At 35.3% G+C, this 20549-nt stretch overlaps 1 protein-coding gene and 1 long non-coding RNA gene across 2 annotated transcripts in view; one reads left to right on the plus strand and one right to left on the minus strand.

The window, feature by feature from the left end:
• Positions 1-20549, minus strand: part of LOC138399176 (uncharacterized) — a 71702-nt gene that overhangs the window by 50478 nt on the left and 675 nt on the right. Inside the window, exon 2 of the long non-coding RNA XR_011236084.1 lies at positions 2340-2531. This is a non-coding gene — a long non-coding RNA (uncharacterized lncRNA). The remainder of the gene's footprint in view (positions 1-2339; positions 2532-20549) is intronic.
• The window catches only part of SLC17A1 (solute carrier family 17 member 1), a 49427-nt gene that overhangs the window by 25572 nt on the left and 3306 nt on the right, over positions 1-20549 (plus strand). Inside the window, exons 11-12 of the mRNA XM_069493774.1 lie at positions 4585-4675; positions 12050-12186. Coding sequence (XP_069349875.1) covers positions 4585-4675; positions 12050-12184 — 226 coding nt within the window. The 3' untranslated portion in view covers positions 12185-12186. The remainder of the gene's footprint in view (positions 1-4584; positions 4676-12049; positions 12187-20549) is intronic.

A 20549-nucleotide genomic window follows, 5' to 3' on the forward strand; every position in this document is an offset into this window, starting at 1 on the left:
TAGGCCAAAAGTTGTGAAGAAGTATCTACGTAAGTCCAGCATAATCATTAATAATTAGGTACCTAATGATATATATAAATGTATGTACCTGTCATAGATATGTGGAGAAGTATGGCTCAATGATTAGAAGCACAGTTTCTAGAGATAGATTGATGAACTTCAATATTAGCAAGACCATTTATCTCAAGCAGATTACTTACTTTCTCCGTGCTGGTTTCCTCGTGTATAAAATGGGGGTAATAAGAGAATGCTTACCTCACAGAATTATTAAGAGGATTAAATAAGTTAATGTAGTTCAAGTACATATAATAGTACATGGCATATTCTGACAGACACTATATAAGTGTTAGCTACTCTCTATTACTATTGCTATTGTATACATGTCTACATATTATTAATTCCTATGACAACCCATCAATAAGTCACATTTATCTTGCAACTAAGGAAAGTGAGGTTCAGAGCCTAAATTTTCAGCTGAAGATTTCACCACTGGTTTAAAATCTTACCTACAATTTTAATCCAGATCTTCTTGGCACAAAACTTTTGCTCTTTTCAGTATGTTATGCCTTCTTTAGAGATGTAATAAGTGTGGCTAACAGAAGCAGCTCTGTCCTTTGCACCACCTAGGGGACACTGTTCATATTGTATTATACTTTGTGGGGCTAGCACTCCTTGGAGAACATAATCCAAAATCAACAGAATTCTCTGAAGTTCTGTAAAGCAGTGGGGTAGAAAGGCAAACTCAACCAAGAATAATTCATGTTGTTACAATTCTGTAAAGAATCTTTCCACCAGATCTGCAAAAAGTGAGTGCCAGAGTAATTAGGACATGTATCCATTTGATTTATTCAATTCCAAGACCTGCCTTAAAAATACCTGCAGGTGTTCCAATTATTTGGAATTGTATAGACATAAAAAGATTATTTGATAGGGAATGTACAATATCAACTGAATCATATTCACTTTTAAAAAAACATAAAAACTAACACTTATATATACAAGAGCTGTCCTTAAAGTATCCAGCCATTGTTAATATAATGAGAACAGTTATATGGCTAGATACTTTCCAGACAGCCCTCGTATATGAATAGATATAAAATTATAAATAGCTACCATTTATTGGGTGCTTTTTAGATGCTTGTTGTGCCCCAATGTGAGTGAGATAATATTATCCACATAGTGTGAATGAGGAAACAAAAGACCAGGGAAACGAATTTGTGTAAAGTCACATGGTTAGTAATAAGTAGAGTGAGGGTTCACACCTGGACATGTCTGCATTCAAAGCTAACTAGCTGTAGTCACTTTCTCACTAGTGCTGTTTGCCAGCACCTAGTTAGTAGGATATGAAATATCTCAGCTAGCAATGGTTTGGGTAACATCTGACTTTGCCTCAGTTGCACCCTTCCAACAGGCCTAAATTCCGTATTAGCCAGGTAATTTTCTAGAGTCAGAGTGAGTATACTAATATACAATTTTAAGAAAATTCTTGGTCTCTATTTGTTCATCCTCTATCTTTAAGGCATATATGTTATGTCTCAACCTTATCAATTTGTATTAAACCCTTTTTTCTTAATGAGATGGAGACAAAACTTAATTAACTAAGAATGTTCCTAACCACAGACCTCTTTTGCCTGCTAAAGAGAATTCCTTTAGTAGATAAAATGTCTAAATTATCCCCTTAGGGGAATTTGATCTTTGCTAGAACTGAAGAATGGGTAAAGGGATTACATTTGTTTGGGCAGAACAGAGCTGGCAAGAAAAGAGGTCTGGAAGAAAGAAAAGGAGTCACACAGATGTAGTTTTGTAAGAATATTTTTTGAGAAATGAGATTGAGTGAGACACAGAAGGCCTAGGAATGTAGTGGCTGCCATTTCTTTGGGGGTTATCAAGAGGGGAAAAGAATAGAGGATTCTTAAGATGCTCTGTGATGTATTAACAAGGCGTTTCCTTGGCATTCTTAAAGGGAGGGTGCAATAAAAATTTTAATTGCTTTTAATTATTCCTGACTGATGCATAGATTGTACACTCTTGAATTTTCCTCCATGTGAGACTGAACCATAGCTCAGATATCTGAATTTTGTTCAGGTTTTACTCGTTCATATTACACCAAAGTATAAAATCAAAAAAATTGAAAGTCTACTATGGTGGTTATTAAATTTGCAAAATGCTTTTGCACCATGGGCTGTTGTAGCTGAAGAATAAGCAAATTTAGATCCGAGTGTTGTTCAGAAAACTGTCTTGCATTAAAGCAACTTCAAGTTTGTTTTGATTTCCTATATCAATTAGTCACTGTTAGGAGACTGGGTGGTGTGAGGGGTAAGGGCATAAGAAGTGCTCACCTGGCCACCCTAACAATGGTGAACTGCTCCATCCTGTGGATGTAGAATTTCAGAGGAACTGTCCGTGGCACTCAGGATTCTTGACACTGAGAATTCTGTTTGTATCTCTGATCATGTAATAAAAGCACCTCTTTTAAGTAAAAATAGATGAAATCCTTTCCCACAACCACAGCATGCTAAAGGCTTTTGAATCTGTGAAGTGAACAATTATTAAAATGTTATAAATAAAAAATAAATGAAAAGACAAATAAGAAATAAAACCACACCTAAATACATCATAGCAAAACTGCTAATAACCAGTGGGGCAGAGGGGAGAAAGAGAAAGAGAGACAAAGAGAACATTATTTAAGAAAATAGTCCCACAGAAAAGGCATATTGTTTCCAAGGGAGCAATAATAAGACCGACAGCTGCCTTCTCAATAGAAACAATGAAAGCCAGAAGCCAATTGACTGATACTTCTAAAATGTAAAAAAGAAAATCATGGTTAACCTAGAAGTCCTTCAAGAATTAAGGTAAAATAAGGAACTAAAGGCTTTTACGCATGGTCATAAAGTGGTGTAAAGGACATTGGAAACTAAGAAGGGGAGGGGGGGGAGGGGGGTGAGGGATGAAAACTTACCTGTTGGGTACAGTGTACACTATTCTGGTGATGGGCACACTAAAAGCCCTGGCACTTCAGCATTATACAATTCATCCATGGAACAAGAACACTTGTACCCCCCAATATTTTGAAATAAAAATTATATTTAAAAAAAAAGGAAAAGAAATAAGGTAAAATTTTTTAAAAAATAAAAAAATAGAAAAACCATACTACCTTATAGGGTGTAGAATATATGTAAATTAAAATGCACTACTAACTGGATAATCATATTTCTACCAGTTGCACAGTACCTAAGGCCTACAATATTTTTAGGAACCCATGAAAATGTTTTAATTTATTTTAAAATTGGAAGAGAAAAAATAAACACTTAGGTGGAAGAATATATCTTTGTCTGCCCTCAGGAAACTCAGTGGGAAGAAAATATCTTGATGTATAATGTTAATGTGTTTGTCTTTATACCACAGAAGTCATAAAATAAAATTTTTAATATTTTTTTAATATATGACCTTTATAAGAGGCTCATGAAGATAAAAGTGACAAGGGCTCATAAAAGTCATGAGGAACCCCAATTCCCACCTAAATTCCAGGGGTTGTATTGCTAAAATGAAAAAAGGAACAATGAATACTGGGGACAATTTACAGTTTCTGCCACAGTCTACACCTGTGGCTGTTCATAACCATAAATGATGTTCTTCACACATTAGAACACACTCTGCAGCTCCCCCAAAAAGAGACAACGCAAATTCTACCCAGTGACACATCCAAGAACTCTAGGTCCAGATGTGACTCCTCTCTGACCACGGACCCATAAATTATTAAACAAACTATACACTTCCTCCCATATTCAACATGCAAAGGCAGAGTAGGAATGGGCTAAACCTAGGCAAATAAAATAAAATGAACAGAATGAAACAAACAAAAAACTCTCCCTCTAATAAAAGGGAAAACCTGGAAACACAAAACTTTAATAGTAAAATCTGCAGGGCAGGAAAAACAGACTCCTAGTCCTGGACTGAACTCATGTTTTGATTAATCAACACTATGCTGCTCTCCAAAAGGCATTTCCTTATTCTTCATGGCTGATGGATTTGACCCCTTCTTTATCTATTATCCTGTGGCTTCCCTGCTTTTGTAGCTTATTTCCTGTTGAAATTTGTTTGACCATCCAGGATTGGCTAATCATAGTTGCTTGTAAACTAGGCTTCTGGTTTCCTTGCCTGAATATTGGGAGCAATACTTGGGGTCAGTAGCTCTGTTACTGAGGGACTAGACTAGGTGAACAGAGCCCTTCTATTTTTTATTAACCCCAAATCAGTCTCATTACCAATATACATCACCTTCTGAACTTCCCAACTGTATTTATGTGCTTCCTAAATCTGCTGAATTTTACTCTAAATGTGGCCCTATTTTCTTAATATCTTCATATTCTTCACTGCTAATGCCAATGTTTCTGACTTTGTGATGAAACTAGAAAGTTGCTTATATTTATATACTGTTTCTGACATTTTAGTGGAATTTGAGAAGTAGGAATGGTTAATTCACAAAATCAGCAATTATCTCTCTTAAACTTCATTTCATTAGTTTAGCCTTACCTGCAACATTTGTACTGCTTTACATTTGTGTATTATTGTTCTTTTGTATAGATATTATGGATTTCTTAAAGGATTTACATCTTTAATTGGAATATCAGGGGCACTAATTTCTTCCACTTTGACTGGATTGATCCTTAGTCGGGTAAGGAACATGGAAACATGCATAGTTATTTTTCCAATATGAACAGTACAGAGAAAAAAGGTAATACCTATATGAAAAACTGCAGAGGAGATACCAGCAGGAGGTGAGTTGTGAGATTTTGTGTCATGTGAAAATTAACTTGGTCAAATGTGGCATACCTCCAAATCTACAGATAATACAATTTCTTTCTCATTATTTACCAATTAGTTGTGTTGGGCACTCTTCAGTCATTGGCTATTGGAACAGAAGCAGACCTTTGTTATCTCTAATAATGAATATTTGGTTTGATCAAAACAGGAATTTGACTGGGTGGGTGGTAATATAAGTAACAAGATACAGTTTTGTTAGGAAAAGAATGAAAAATCAGGAGTAAATAGAGTTAAAGAATGACCAAAAGAATCACTTCTATGAAGGCAGACTTCAGTTTCTACAAAAATCGTGGATAAAATTATCTGAAATCTTCCTGTTAAGAACACTTAAAATGCCCTAGCAAATTTTAATGGTCATTTTAAATGCATTGCCTCATCCGGAAAAAAAAAGTAAGAGAATATTTCAGAGGTTAAACCTGAAAGACGAGTTTGATTCCAGAGAGGTAAATGACCATTGAAGCCACTGCCTGCCTTGGGTCATTGCCCATACTGGATGATCTTTATCTTCAGTTATAATGAACAAGTATTATAGAAGATGAGAGTAATATTCTAAAACCATCCACAAAAGAAGAGTCAGAATGGAAATGATGGAATAAATCTGTAATCACAAAGGACTACATCCTCATACCACTAGCACCATGTGAATCATAGATAGTTTATTTGAAGGAAACCTTATAATCTAAGAATTAATAGCGTGTAGGCAATTCTTCCAAATGCTCTTTGTCCCATAGTTGGGCCAGGGAGAGACAGTCTGCATGCACCATTGCCAAATTTCCCATAGAGAGTAGCTCTCCACCACCACACTCTGCATACTTATAGTATCAAAAAGGTAGAAAACATCACTAGAACCATGGAAGCTCCCTGATCAGAGAAGTGGCCTCATTAGAAAGGGTAAAACTCCAGGAGACCAGGACCTGTTTTCTTCTTCTGAGCATATTGCCTGCTACAGCCTGTTCTTCCTCAGATACGCAGAGCTGACTTCCAAAAGTTGTTAGCTGAGCTAACTTCTCTGCTAATTTCCAAAATGTGGGAGGAAATGTGGCTCCACAACTGTCCGAAGTTGTCTGTGCCTAGTAAGTTAACTTTGCTTCGACCTCGGCTTCAGAGGGAGAGGAAAACTGAATAAAGATTCTTCTGGGCATTTGAAACAATAAACCAACTTTCATAAGGGTTTGAGGCCCAAACTGAAACTCTATTTGTTCCAAATGCCACAAGCTAAGAAGTGAGTTTCAAGTAGTCCACAAATGTCTAATATAGTAGAAGCAAATAAAATTTTTCTGGAGAAACACACCCTGAATTCATGTTCCAGAATTTCTTTACGCATATAGTTTCAGTGAATAAAATGTCACAATCAAAGACCACAAAACACTTGAAGAAATAAGATATCATTTGTAAGAGTTAGATGAAATTAAGGGAAAAAAAAACCTCACAGAATGAGACCCTCAGATATTGGAAACTGATGCTATATTTAAAGAAGTAAAAAAGGGGTTTGAAAATATAAATAAGAAACATGAGATTTCACAATGAATAAAATCTAACTTCTGGCAATTAAAACTATAAAAATTGAAATTAAAAATTTCATATTAAATACAGCTAAAAAGAGAATTAGCGAGACTTCTGCATCCATTAATGGAAGAGTAAGTAATTTGAGCCAATTCTCTTAATAAAGACAATTGAAAAGGCTGAAAAAACAGAAAAAAGAATCTTCTGTGAAACTTCAGAGAACTAAAGAGATGGAAAGCTGTAACAGGCAATATGTGGGAGAAGCTAGGAATGGAATAAACTAGGCAAAGGATCAGGAGTTACTTTTCTGCCAGGGTGTGGACTCTTGATTTTTTGGCAGCTCTCCAGGGCCTGCCAAGGGTGAGGCCCTGAAAACTAAAGTGTTTTAGCCTGAGACCCTCTTAAGAGTTGCACCCAAGGTGTAAAGATGAACAGAAATAAACCAGTCCTCAGTGATCTGCTTGGAGTCATTTGGGTAGACAGAAAACATCAAGCCTTAATTTAAAGTGGTTCAGGAGTACTAGTGCCCCCAACTGAGCCAGGAAGAAGCAAACAAACACACTGCCTGGAGGAAGATGGCATCATCCATCAAACTGTCCCTAGAATAGTTTTGTAAGTACAACTTCTGCAGGCAACCAAAGACAACCAGGCACAGTGAGGAGCCATGACAAAGTGAAAGCGGATGAGCAGAACAGCAAACAACAACAGCACAAGAAAGAGATCCCAAGGACAACAGATAATAGGATTATCAAATCAGATTGTAAAATTGATATGCTTCCTCTGTTAAAAGAAGGATACCAAAGCTTGAAAGTTTCTGTAGAAGGCTCAAGACTGTTATAATTCACATAGGATATTTGAAAAATACTAAAATAAATTTTAAAAATAGAGAACTCAAAAAACAAAATTAGGAACTCAATGGATGAGTTGAATAGACACAGCTACAGTGCTAACAATCCCAAACACCAATAGCTAAAAACTATAAAAGTTTATTTTTTTCTCAATTGATGTATCTATCACAAGTCAGGTGGTAAAAATCAAAATAATTAAATTTTTTATGTTTCAAAAACTTTTTCTTTGAAAATGTTTAAAATCATGTATTAAAATTAAATGGCAGTGGTTGCCAGGGGCTGGGGGCAGGAGAAGATGCGAAGTTAGTGTTTAAAGAGCACAGAGTTTCAGTTTTGCCAGATATAAAGAGTTCTGGAGATGGATGGTGGAGATGCTTGCACAACTTAATACCATTTAATGGTACACTTAAAATTGTTAAGATGTTGAATTTTATGTGTGTCTTACTACAATAAAAAAATTTTTAATTAAATGGCAAATATAATCAACAGATATCAGATTTTTATCCAAGCTATTTAAATAAAGCTGACATTTTAAATTTAATTTTTGAAAATTTAATTAATTCATATTTTGTAACAATAAAACAATTATTTTAAAAAAGAATATGTATTATAACTTCTAAGGTAATAATTAAAAAATAGGAAAAGATACATAAATTAGAGAGAAAAATGAAATGGTAAGAATACTTTATCTAAAAGAAGGCAAGAAAGGAGGCAACATAGAACAGGAGGTACAAATATAAAGCAAACAAAATTAGTAGGTAAATTAGATATACCAGCAGCTACTTTAAATATAAAGTATCACTAGAGATGAGGACAGTCACTTCATAATGATATTTATACATGATTCAATTCAGTGGGAAGTATGACAATTATAAATTTGTATGCATGTAAAATATTGTTATATCATATAATATTAATAAAAATATGAGAAAAAATGACAAAAGCATAGTTATAATGGGAGACTTTAATATCCCACCTCTACTAATCATTGCATTAAAGAGAAAAATATAAAAGAATTGAACAACACATTTGGTCTAATTGACATATATGGAATACCCCACTCAGCAACTACAGAATCCTCATTTCCTTCAAGGTTTCCTAGAACATTTATAAAAGTTGACCTCATACTGAGCCATTAGGTAAATTTTAGCAATTGTAAAAAAACTGAAGTTATACATAGTATATCCTCCAATCACAATTAAAATTATGACAGGAATCAAAGACAAAAAAGATAAGTAGAAAAATCCACACGTTTTGAAAACAAGAAATACCCTTGTTTTCAGGCATTCAGCTGCTGATATTGGCAAGTTCAGTAATTTGGCTCAGTTCTCTAAGACTAGAAGGAAAATTGCATAAATGTTTTATATTTATGTTTGAAGGTAACATAGATATAACAATGTATGGAGAATTTATGGGCCACAATCTAGGCCATAAACATTACTCTGGTATTTGGTGATCTGTCCCCATAAGCATCTCTTTCCTTCTGGAATAGACAACCAAAAAGGAGAGAAGTTGAGCAGAGCTTTTCACAACCTCATGGAGCTAGGGGGACAAAAATTAGAGTTCAGAGCCTAAGTTAGGGCAAGTTGGGACTACATCCAAGAAATAAAGCTGAAATGAAAATTGTCTATACCTTAATGGAACATAAGAGTAGGTACAAAATTCCTACAGCAAATATCATACATATTGGTACAATATGGAACATTTTCTCTCTGGACTGGGGACAAAAAAAGATGTCTGCTGTCACTATTTATTTATATTAAATTTTGTCCTTTGTCCTTGTAAATGATACAAGGCACAAAAATATAAAAAATAAGAACTGAAAAAGAAGAAATACAATTAGCATTATTTATAGGTGGTGTTCAAAGAAAATCAGAGACCACTTATAAATTATTATAATTAATAAGTAGGTCTTAGAATAATGTCAAATCTTGTATAAATATGTATTAGTATGAATTACTTTCTAAATATTTGAATAAACAGTGAAAATTAAAATTTTTTAAAGATACGATTTATAACACATAAGAAAAAATAATATATCTAAGAATAAAGTTAATGAATAACTTATATGATCTCTAAAAAAAAACATGAGAGAGATTTAAGAGAAATTGAAGGAAGTCTAAATAAATGGAGGGAGATGGCACTTTCATATATTAAAAGACTCAAAATTGTAAAATATCTCCCCATTCTCCTGAATGATCTGCAGATTCAATGTAATCCCAGTCAAAACCCTGAATTATTTTTGTGGAAATTGAAAAGATCTTTATACAATTGACATGCATTCACAAGGAGTCAAGAATAACCAAGACAGTCTTGGCGAAGAAAAGCTGGAACAGTTGCTCTAACTAATATTAAGATATATTACAAAACTATGGAAATTAATACTTTATGGTATTGGCACAAGTAGAGCAGTGGAACTAAAGAGTGTGAAAAGATCACACATATGGATACTTGATTTATGACAAAGGTAGCACTGCAGAGCAGTGAAGAAAGGATGTGTTTATCATAAAATGGTACCAGGTTAAATATCCTTATGAAGAAAAATAAAATTTAACTTATCTTACCATATATAAAAATGTCAATTAGAGGTGGACTGAAGATCTAAAAATTGTAGCATAATATAGAGTTTCTAGAGGAATAAATATGACCATGACCTGACAGAGGGAATTATTTCTTAAACTAGATATTAAAAGTACTAACATGAAGATCAAGACAAGAGTGATAAATGTGATTGCATTAAGAACTTCTGTTCCTCAAAAGATACCACTAATAGATTAGATAGTCATTGAGTTTGAAAAGATATTTGTAACACATATAACTAACCAAGGGCTTTTAGTCAAAATATACAGTAACTATAAATCAACAAGAAAAAGAAAAAAAAACAATAGAAAAAATGATGTAAATAGGCACTTTACAAGGTGAAATCCAGACAGCTAATAGAGTAAAGGGCAAATTAAAAATCACATCTTGCTCACTCTGCACACCTACTAGATTGGTGCTCTATGATACCAAGAGTTAGTCATGATGTGCTGCAAAGGGAAACTAGTTACAAATGATGGTAAGTATAAATCAGTACAACACTTCTGAGAATAGGTATTACCTAGTAAATTATGCATCTCAAGCTATGCATCTTTATGGTGCAGTGATTTCACTCCAAGATAAATGAATATATATACAGTCAGAAACATGTACAAAAAATGTTCATAAGCCAGATTTAGCAAAAATACAACCTAAGGATGAAGAATGCCCAGTTAAATTTTAATTTCAGATAAACAAAGAATAATTTCTCAGCGTGAATATGGGACTTTCTTCATTACCCAAATGCATGGGACATCCTTATACTAAAAACTTATTCATTGTTTATCTGAAATTCAAATTTAACCAAGCATCCTATTTTTCTGACAACCTTCTCATAGCAGCATTGTTCAAAATAGTCCCATTGAGGCAACATTTGAAAGTTGTCAACAACACAGGACGCAAGAAGACAAGACCACACAATGGCTCACACTTCAGGGGAAAATAAATAATTAGAGAGGTTTAAAAAATCCAGGAGATGCAATCAGAAAATAAGTGAAAAATAAGAGTATTAATTATCTTGATTATATCTTTGTTATCTTAAATAAAATCAAGGATAAAGTAAAAGAAAAAAGGGAAAGACGATCCATAATAATCAATAATTAAAAGTTTTTAAGAAATGCCAAAATAGAAATCATTTGTTTGCATGAGGATGGAGATGGAGATGGAGGAGAGGACCAACAGAAAATGAGAGCCTGCCAAATATTAGATCTATAAGAGAAATAAATATTGGTAAGATTTATACATCTATCTTTCTATGTATTATAATATAGTTTTCAATATATATCTACTATAAATAGACATACTTATCTATGTATTTTTAAATCTCTATAGCTATATCATTTGATCTGTCAAGATAGTTTTATTAACTTGAGCATAGATCTGAAGAATAAACATCAAAAGAGTAATATAGATAACTTTTAAGCCAGTAGAAGAAAACTCAATCTCTCCAAAGTGAATCAAAATTTTTTTAAAAAAGCATTGCAATGAAAATATGAAATAATATGGCAATAATAAATCCTAACAAAATATAATTACAGTAGATGAAAATAGGTTAAATTTGTCAATTAAAATAAAAAACCATACTTTGTCTACTTATCTATGTTTATGTCATACAACAATATGTTGGCTACATTAAGATACATTTGAAAAAGTGCTGAAAATGTTGAAATAATAGATCAGAATAGAACAAAAAGATACATTAATTAATTAAGAACTACAAGAAACTGGTATATAAACTTAATATCTGATTAAAATAGACGTTTAGAAAACATATATATAGTAGAAAGATAAAAGTGGTTACTTTTGACCGGGCGCGGTGGCTCACGCCTGTAATCCTAGCACTCTGGGAGGCCGAGGCGGGTGGATTGCTCAAGGTCAGGAGTTCGAGACCAGCCTGAGCGAGACCCCGTCTCTACTAAAAATAGAAAGACATTATATGGACAACTAAAAATCTATATAGAAAAAATTAGCCGGGCATAGTGGCGCATGCCTATAGTCCCAGCTACTCGGGAGGCTGAGGCAGTAGGATCGCTTAAGCCGAGGAGTCTGAGGTTGCTGTGAGCTAAGCTGACGCCACTCTAGCCTGGGCAACAGAGTGAGACTCTGTCTCAACAAAAAAAAAAAAAAAAAAAAAAAAGTGGTTACTTTTGTAGGGTGAAATGATGACCTTTTTTTGGCTATGTATTTGTTAAGTGACCTGTGTCGAATCTATATTATTTTAATATTGTATTTTAAATGTTATAAAACACAAAACAAGATCAATAATTTTATAATTACTTTGGATTTTAATCCCTCAGGATCCAGAATCTGCTTGGTTTAAAGTCTTCTTCCTGATGACGGCCATTAATGTGATAAGCCTGATTTTCTACCTTATATTTGGTAAAGCAGAAATTCAAGATTGGGCTAAGGAAAGACAACACACACGCCTCTGAAGGTGAGCAGTGATCGCATTAAGGACAACTTTTGAAACTGGGGATCCAGGAGAGAGAGGAGCTGAGAAAGACCCCTGAAATAGGGAAGAATAAGGGGTGCAGGTTTGGAGAAGGGGGACCATGTGAAGCCTGAAAATATTAGACATCATGCTGGAAATGGCTCTGGAATTCTGGAGGCGTGTTGGGGCTAGGGATATAAATTTGGGAGACTGGGCCTGTCCGACATTAAAAGGTAAGGAAGAGGAGAAGTTTGCAAGGGAGACTGGGAAGGGCCTTGAATAAAGTAAGAAAAACAGTTGGAAAATGTGGCATTTTGAAGAGAATTGAAACCACGTGGGAGTAAGTACCCAAGGAGTTAAATTACATAAGATCTGAGAATAATGGGTTAGGCAAGAGGTACCTTAAAGGTGACTCTGACTAAAATTATTTTCAAATGAATGGTGGAGACAAGGAGTTCATTAAAATGTATTCAAGGCACTGATATTGTGCCTTTCTTATATAAACTCTATCAGCGGTAAATAGTAGGGAAAATGTCTCTTTGTAGAATAATTTCAGCTAATGATAAGAATTGAAAGATGTGGAATATCCCTATTTTGCAACCTCCAATGAATTAAGGGATCCAGCTGTTGAATGTCATTGGCCATTAATATTAATATCACAAAAAGAGAGGCATAAAGACATTGGGTACCTCCTGGGGAAAGAACACACCACCACTAACGTGTTCCTAAGAAAATCAAGCTGAATCTGATCAAACCCATGGATATGCTACCATACTGCAAGAAGCACAGAGAACAGAGGATGTGTTGAACTAAATCCAAAGTGTATCATCAGCAAAGCTAAACTGTGGGAGATTTTATAGATCAAAGGACTCGGGTTCTTTACCAAATAAATTACATGTAAGGAAAAGTAAGGGATGGAAGAGGACTCTCTGGATTAAAAGGTACTTAAAAGACATACCAAATTTTTAAGTGTTGGTGAAACTAAGCCCTATAGGGATATACACGTGGGTGATAAATATTGTAAAGGTCAGGGTAGTTGCTACTTTTAAGGGGAGGGAGGGACCATGTGGAACTTCTGGTATCCTGGCAATACTCTATTTTTCATGTCTAGGCTAGTGATTAGGAGTGTTTACCTTATAATAATTCATTGAGCCAAACATTTGTTTTGTGAAATTCTCTGTGTCTATGTTTTATTTTGTTGTGTTTTTTTAGTTAAAAAAAAAAAAAGAGGAAAAAAGAGAATATGAGCTGAGGAAATGGAGACAGCCAGGATAGACATTCCTATAAAGGACAGCAGAGAAATGGTGTGGTATCTGTAGAGGGATATGGAAGGGATATAAGAAGGGATTTTTTGTTTGTTTCAGAAGATAGATGTAATAGTATATAAGCTGATGGTATGATCCAATAATGAGGTTTCACAATGGAGGAGAGAAGGCACAAATACACAATTAAAGTACTTGAGTTATCCAGAGAGGATGAAATTCAAGCACCAGTGCAGGAGTTGGCTTTGGATAGGATCCTACAGTTTATCCTCAGTAATAGGAAGAAGGTAGAGTTTGTGCAATGGGTCAATATATAGGCTGGCATTTTACCTGTGCAATAAGCAGTGAGGTTTTTATTTAAGAGGGAGGAGTGGAGAGAGAAGGAAATGAAAGAATACAAATTGGAAAAGAAGATAAAATTATCATTATGAATAGATGATGTGATCATTTACCTAGAAAATCCAAGTGGGTTGATTAGAAAACTAAAGAAACGATAAATAAATGCAGTAAGTTTCCTGGAAAGCCTGTTAATAAACAAATTTTTTCACTTTAAACAAAAATAGCCAGTAAGTTTTTTTTCATTATTAGCTAGAATTTATTTCAGTAAATTCATTGAAAGAAATGATCCAAATGGTGTTTGGAGTAAAATTTGATAGTATCACTCAAAAATTAAATTGAGTCAGGATTAAATTGACTCAGTGTCACCACTACTAAGAATCTCCATAATGGTACACTCACAATAATTTGCCAAGATGCAAGCACACTCAAGATTGCTGATTAGAAATGGGGAAAACCCAGATCTGGAATTAAACATTTTTGTCAATGCAGCCTTAGTTAATAAATTTTATTTAAATGAATGGAATATAATCAGTTTAAAAATATAAAAGCTTATCTGAATGTTTTAATGTAGAAATGACTGAGATTGTCCTTAAGAACAACCATATAACAGCACTTGAAAATATCCCATGGGCCTTACCAAAGGTTTGTCCTCTATTTCTAAGGTACAGAGTTGGGCACAGTTACAGGAACAATCACATTACTTTATTCAGACCCCATAAATCTTATTTGAGTTTTTATATTTGACCTATTAAATATTGAAGGTTATACCAAAGTTTTCCATTATTATTATTTTCTCTTCATTTCCCTTTTCATGTCCAAGGAGTTTGTATTGAATACTGCATTCTACGTTATAATTTCAAAAAGATTTTGACCAGTATATCTTAATTGGAAATTTACTTATGATTTTATAAATTCATTAGCCTTTTTAATTTTATGATTTTTAATTTTAATTCACTTTCTGATATTGATATGACAACTTCAAATTGTGTGTCTTTCTTTTAGATTCCCTGCAATACTTTTGCACAGCCTTTAAATCCCACCTTTCTGAGTCATTTCATTCAATATGTTTTTCTTGCAAAGAGCATATAGTTGGGTTCAATTATTTCACCCACTTCAGGAGTTGTCTTTGTATAGATGAGTTGAATCCAACTGCATTTACTGTCATTACAAATATACTTCATTTTCTTTCACCTCATTTTATATTCCCTTGAAAAAAATTACTCCTTACCTTTGTGGTCCTCTTCCTACTCCTGCATTCCTGCCTCCCTCTAGTAATTCGGAAGATTTGTAGAATATTTAAAATTTTGATTGTGTTTACACTCTCTAAATCTTTGAAAATGTGTGTTCATTTTTCCAGTTATATACTATGTTCCATTTCTCCTTTCTTTTCCCTTCCAAAATATCAAACACATTCAATTTTTCTAATTACTTTTCTTTGGCCAGGGCCAATCCTTCTTGAACCTGTAATTCCCGAAACATGGTGTGGGTACAATTTTCTCCATTCTCCTCTCTGTTCACCTGGTCACACTTGGCATCTTCCCATCAGGCTGGTGGTGGAAATTTTAAATTCACCTTTCAGATATTAGGCTAGGTAACAGAGGGGCTCTGGGAATGCCAGTACAGACAGTGCCTTAAGGCAAGAGATGTTCTTGGTCTTGTTCTTTTTCTCATGCTGATGTTTGTTTCTTCAACCTGCATGCTCAGGGCTGTCGGCCATTTGGCAGAGCACAGACGTTTTATTTGCAGAATCAGCAGTACTTTTCCCATTACTCTCAAACTGACCAGTATTACAAAGCTGGTTACTTTATAACTTTCCATTAAGGTTTAATAAGTTGTAAGAAAGGGCTGAGTCATGGCCACGTGGTTCTCCGTTAGCCAGAAGTCATTGCCAACGTGACTGGGGTGCCAGGATTACAAGGGTCCATTGGTTCCCAGAAGCCTCTTCTCCAGCCCTGCCTCAGGAAAGTAAAAGCCGTGGGGGGAGGGCAGGGGGAGAGCCACATCAGCCCGAGAGCATTTCCATCTCTCCCTTCCAGTTGAATTTGCGGATTCTGGAGCTTGATAGGCAGTTGGATCTTCCAACGTCACCTTTTCTTTTGGTCCTCAGTGTTTTGAATTTAGCAAATACTCCTTGTTGGTTTGGGTATGAAGTAGTTCCCTACTTTTTGTTAATTTTCTATTTTTGCTTCTTTGAATTTATTTCTGTGGATTCCAGGGACAATAATTATATAAAATGGCATGCATTCGGCCTATGGAAGTTCCTTTATAGGAGGGCGTCTCAACCTCTTTTGTGTGATGGACTAGTCAGAATATAATGCAGAAGATCTTACAGGAAACTAATTATGTTGAAGTAATTATCAAGATACTGAGCAGCAAGCAACATCATCAGCACTTCTGTGCCTAAAATAGCTTTACACTTTGGCCAGGGGAGATGAATAACTATATTTAAACAGTTAAGATAATTCCAGGCACAGATACACTACGAAAAACACGAAATGGGATTACAGTGTTCTAGAGAGCTGCTTTAGCTGGAGTACAGTAGGTGACATTTTTATTGAGACTTCAGTAATAAGAAAAAAGACCACATTAAAATCAAGGGAAAGAGTGCTCCAAGCATAAAAAATAACCAAGGAAAATAATCTGGAATGAGTGAGCTCAGGATGCCTAAAAGGGAGAATGGAGGGCAGGATGCTTATCTAGTGAGCTAAAAGAGAGAAAATCTGTAAGTGGTTAAGGACCAGATCACATAGCACTTGCAAGTCATGGTAAGATCTTGGTTTGAATTCATTTCTGGTCGAATCCATTAGATGCTTGTGAGGAGGGAAGTAACTTGCCTGATCAATGCTTTATAAAGATCCTTCTGGCCACCTTCTAGGGAAAGAAGTCTAGAGACGCAATAGTGAAGGCAGGGAGACCAGGACAGAAGCTGTTTCAGAAGTTCAAGTAAGAGGTAGTAGTGTGGACTAGGATGGAGGCAGAGGAGGTGGTGAGAAGCAACCAGATTCAGATGCTGGCCAGACAAGGCAGAGAGATTGTGAACTGTGCAAGAAAGCGAAGAATCAAGGGTAGGACCTAGATTTTTCCTTTAGCAACTAAGGGGTATTCGCTAATGAGACTGGAAGGCTTGCCAGGGAGGAGAACTGTGGTGGGGTTTTGTCCACATTAAGTTGGCCACACTTGTTTAGAATTCTCAAGAAAGTGTGAACAAAAGTTCTCTGAAAAACAAATTCAGAGAAAAGAGATTTTATTCCAGTGAACAGTTTGCAAACCAGGAAGACCCAGCCTCAGGTGTAAAATGCAGGTACCTTCCAGAGCACAAAAGGAAAGCTCTTTTATAGCAAGAGTACAGATCAGATCTGTTTATGCAAATGAGGGATTGAAATTTGCTTGTTTCTGATTGGTATGTGTGTGTGTGTGTGTGTACATACATACATATATATACATATATGTATAGCTAAGCCCTGATTGGTTGGTTCAGGTGAGCTCTTAAAGTCCCAAAGAGAAAATCGTGTGGGTTTTCAGGGGGTCTCAAGAGTAGCGTGTGATCTCCCTAGTGGACAAATAGCAGCTTAGCTCTATTTTAAATTTAGGCCCAGTTAGCCATTCGGGATCCAGCTTGAAGGAGTGGCTCTTTCAGGTTCACATTTGTTCACATTTCCCCTGCTTAATCAAAACCTATCGGTAGAGAGCATTTATGATCAAATATGTTGATTGTGTTCCATCTTGGTGCTGGACTGGTTGGCTACCTGCTCCAGGTCCATTTAGTCATATGAAGGGATCCTAGTGGCAGGACAGTGGCCAATTGAGCAATTAGAGCCATTTACTTATGAGAGGCACTCAGGTATCCGTTAAATTTGAATCAAAGTCTCTTGGGTTAAGTTGGTTGCAGTTTCTGGCTGGTGCAAGTTTAAATTCTCAAGGGTTGGGTAAACACAGTTCTGGTGGGGGACTCTTGCAGACAACTGTTCATAAGCTAGAACAATTTTAAGCAAGAGCCAAATGCTTAGCCCAAATATGAGGAAGATCATTAAGACCTGTAGGGCAGAACACAGAAGGGATCACATACCCAGGGAAGCCAGCCGAAAATATCTGGAAATTGGAATTTAACCCAGTAAGTCCAGCCAGGAGGCTATCTGGAGATGTCCCTTTCAGGGATTTGCCCAGCTTTAGGATCTTAGATGTTTCCAATTCAACCTGCCTAGAAGTATCTACCCAGGAGTTAGTGAAACTATTATAGAGGAATGTAAACAAGAGAACTAGTATCTTGAGCAGAGGAATATGTGGTTCTCAGTAACAGAATAGGAATTCTGGGTTACATGGAACAATTCAGACGTCAAAAAAAGCCAAGAATACAAAATCAAATTATATTGGAGGGAAACATTGCTTTTCTAGACCTTCAAGATATGTAAACACTTTATTGTCAGGCCACAACAGCAGAGGTACAGGAACTGATGAAGTTTGAAGGAGCATCGTTAGCCCAGCCAAACAAAAAGATATACCTTTTTTAAGGGCAGAAAGAAGGGCTACATTCTCAACCTGAAACCAGGGAAACCAGACAGTTCTCAGAAAGTGGCAGAAATAGAAACTGTTTATAGTTTAGAGAATAGCTGTTAAGCGAATAGATTTTGGAATAAAAAATCAAAACCTCTTGCAGTTTTACTAAGAGCAAATCAATATTTTGAGAAAACCTTGTTGTTCTAACATGAAAGACCAAAATTTTTAAGTTCTGTATCAGTGTTTTTAACATGAAAGTTCAATGTTTAGAAAAACCCATAAACAATTTCCTTCTAATTATAGCCAACCGAATTACACAGAATTTAATAAACTTTCTTTTCACTAACCTTTCATGACTTACTTAAACTATGACATGCTGAGACTTTCTGCTTTGTACTATACTTTCTATTTCTTAAATAACCATTTTACTCTAGGGCAAAAATTTACCACAAGATTCTTTCTCATACAAAATTATTCTCTTTTCTGTTCAACCTTTGTGTTGGTCCATTTTGCATTGCTATGAAGGAAATAATCTGAATCTGGATAACTGATTTGGCTCACAGTTTTGCAGACTGTACAAGAAGCATCGTGACAGCATCTGCTTCTGGTGAGGGCTTCAGGAGTTTCCAATCAAAGCAGAAGGGGAAGGGGGAACAGATGTGTCACATGATGAGAGAAGGAGCAAGAAGGGCAGGGTGCCAGGCTCTTTTAAACCACCAGCTAACAAAGTGAGAGCTCACTCATGAAGAGGAGGGCACCAAGCCATTCATGAGGGATCTGCTCCTACCACCAGTCCCACCTCCAACAGTGGGGATCAAATTTCAACATGAGATTTTTGGAGGGGCCAAACATCCAAACCATATCAACCTTCCTTAACAGAAATACATCCTACTCTCCTCATACACTTACATGCAGAACTTAATTACAATGTTAACTCTTAGCAATCTTAATTTTTAGTGAAAACCTAAGAAGTAAGCAATTTTTAACCATCAATATGTACCAACAATCCATGAATGTATATTTTACAATTTCCAGAGACATGGTCTTTCTAACAGAAAAACTCTTTAATATAGAACATGACATTTTTACTGACAGACTCAAATAGCTTTTGTTCCTCTGAAATAAGAAACTGAAAGTACATAAGCCTAAACTCATTCAGCAAACAAAGTCTCAGCATAATATCCAGAAATGATCTAGACAGTCAATGAACATCTATCATTTAATTTAGCTTAGCAAAATTCTAAAGGTATAATTACTAAAAAGATGTGAGAAAGCTTCCCAAGTAAACAACATAACCATTATCAAAAGTTCATTAACAAGCTTTTATCTCATACATATCTACCTAATCCATTCATTCTCAACAGTTATGCCTGGAAAATTTCATGAGACATCAGACAAATCCAGCCATCATCCCAAACTAAATTTTCTATCAACCAGTTTTACATTACTGCATACCAGGCGAGTATCATAAAATTAAGAACCTTAAAGTTAAATACATGCATATTTTGTGGATAACTCAAAAGACACACAAAAATACAGCAAATAAAGATCTTGTAACTTTAAAACTTTAGCCATGAGTTGGGTAAAACTCACTAGTTTAAAAGGACAGTTGAATTCAAACTGCATCTCTATAAATAAAGAGGGTGAAATTTATCTGTTCTACATGGCTGAAGCCCTTACCAAATTTTAGAGAAAACAGGGTAACAAATTTACATACCAAGCACAGAGAGAATTCAGGGTAACAAATTTACATACCAAGCACTGAGAGAATTCAAGCTTCTCCAAGAAGTCTAGATGTGTTAGAGGAATATCAAAAATGGATGTTAAGGTAACAAAATCACAGGAATTCATCAGAGGACTACACAAGAAACATACAGACAAGTAGAAAATTTAGAAACCTTTTCAAAATTACCAAGTGAAAGAGTGAAAAAGGAGAGAGTGAAGGATAGAAGGGAGGTGGCGAGAAAGGTGCAGAAGACAGGCAAAGCAGCAGGAAAGGGAGGCTAGTGAAGGAAAGTTCTTCCAGGGGTTTTTTTTTTTTTTTTTTTTTTGCAGCTTTAGTTTCAGTTTCACAAGCACTAATCTCTCTGTTTCATTAAGGCATTCACCTAATTTGGAATTGTTTTCTCCAAGAGAGGCAATGGTAGCCTCTTGATTCCGTTTAGAACTTTAAAAGTGCCAAGTGAAAAAGGCTTCCCGTTGTCTCTGGTTTGGTATTATTTTTATCCTAACTGTGCACACAGGCAAATTTTAAATTTCAAAGAATCCTCA

The sequence above is a fragment of the Eulemur rufifrons genome, chromosome 18 (assembly GCF_041146395.1).
Source record: "Eulemur rufifrons isolate Redbay chromosome 18, OSU_ERuf_1, whole genome shotgun sequence".
Taxonomy (NCBI): Eukaryota; Metazoa; Chordata; class Mammalia; order Primates; family Lemuridae; genus Eulemur; species Eulemur rufifrons.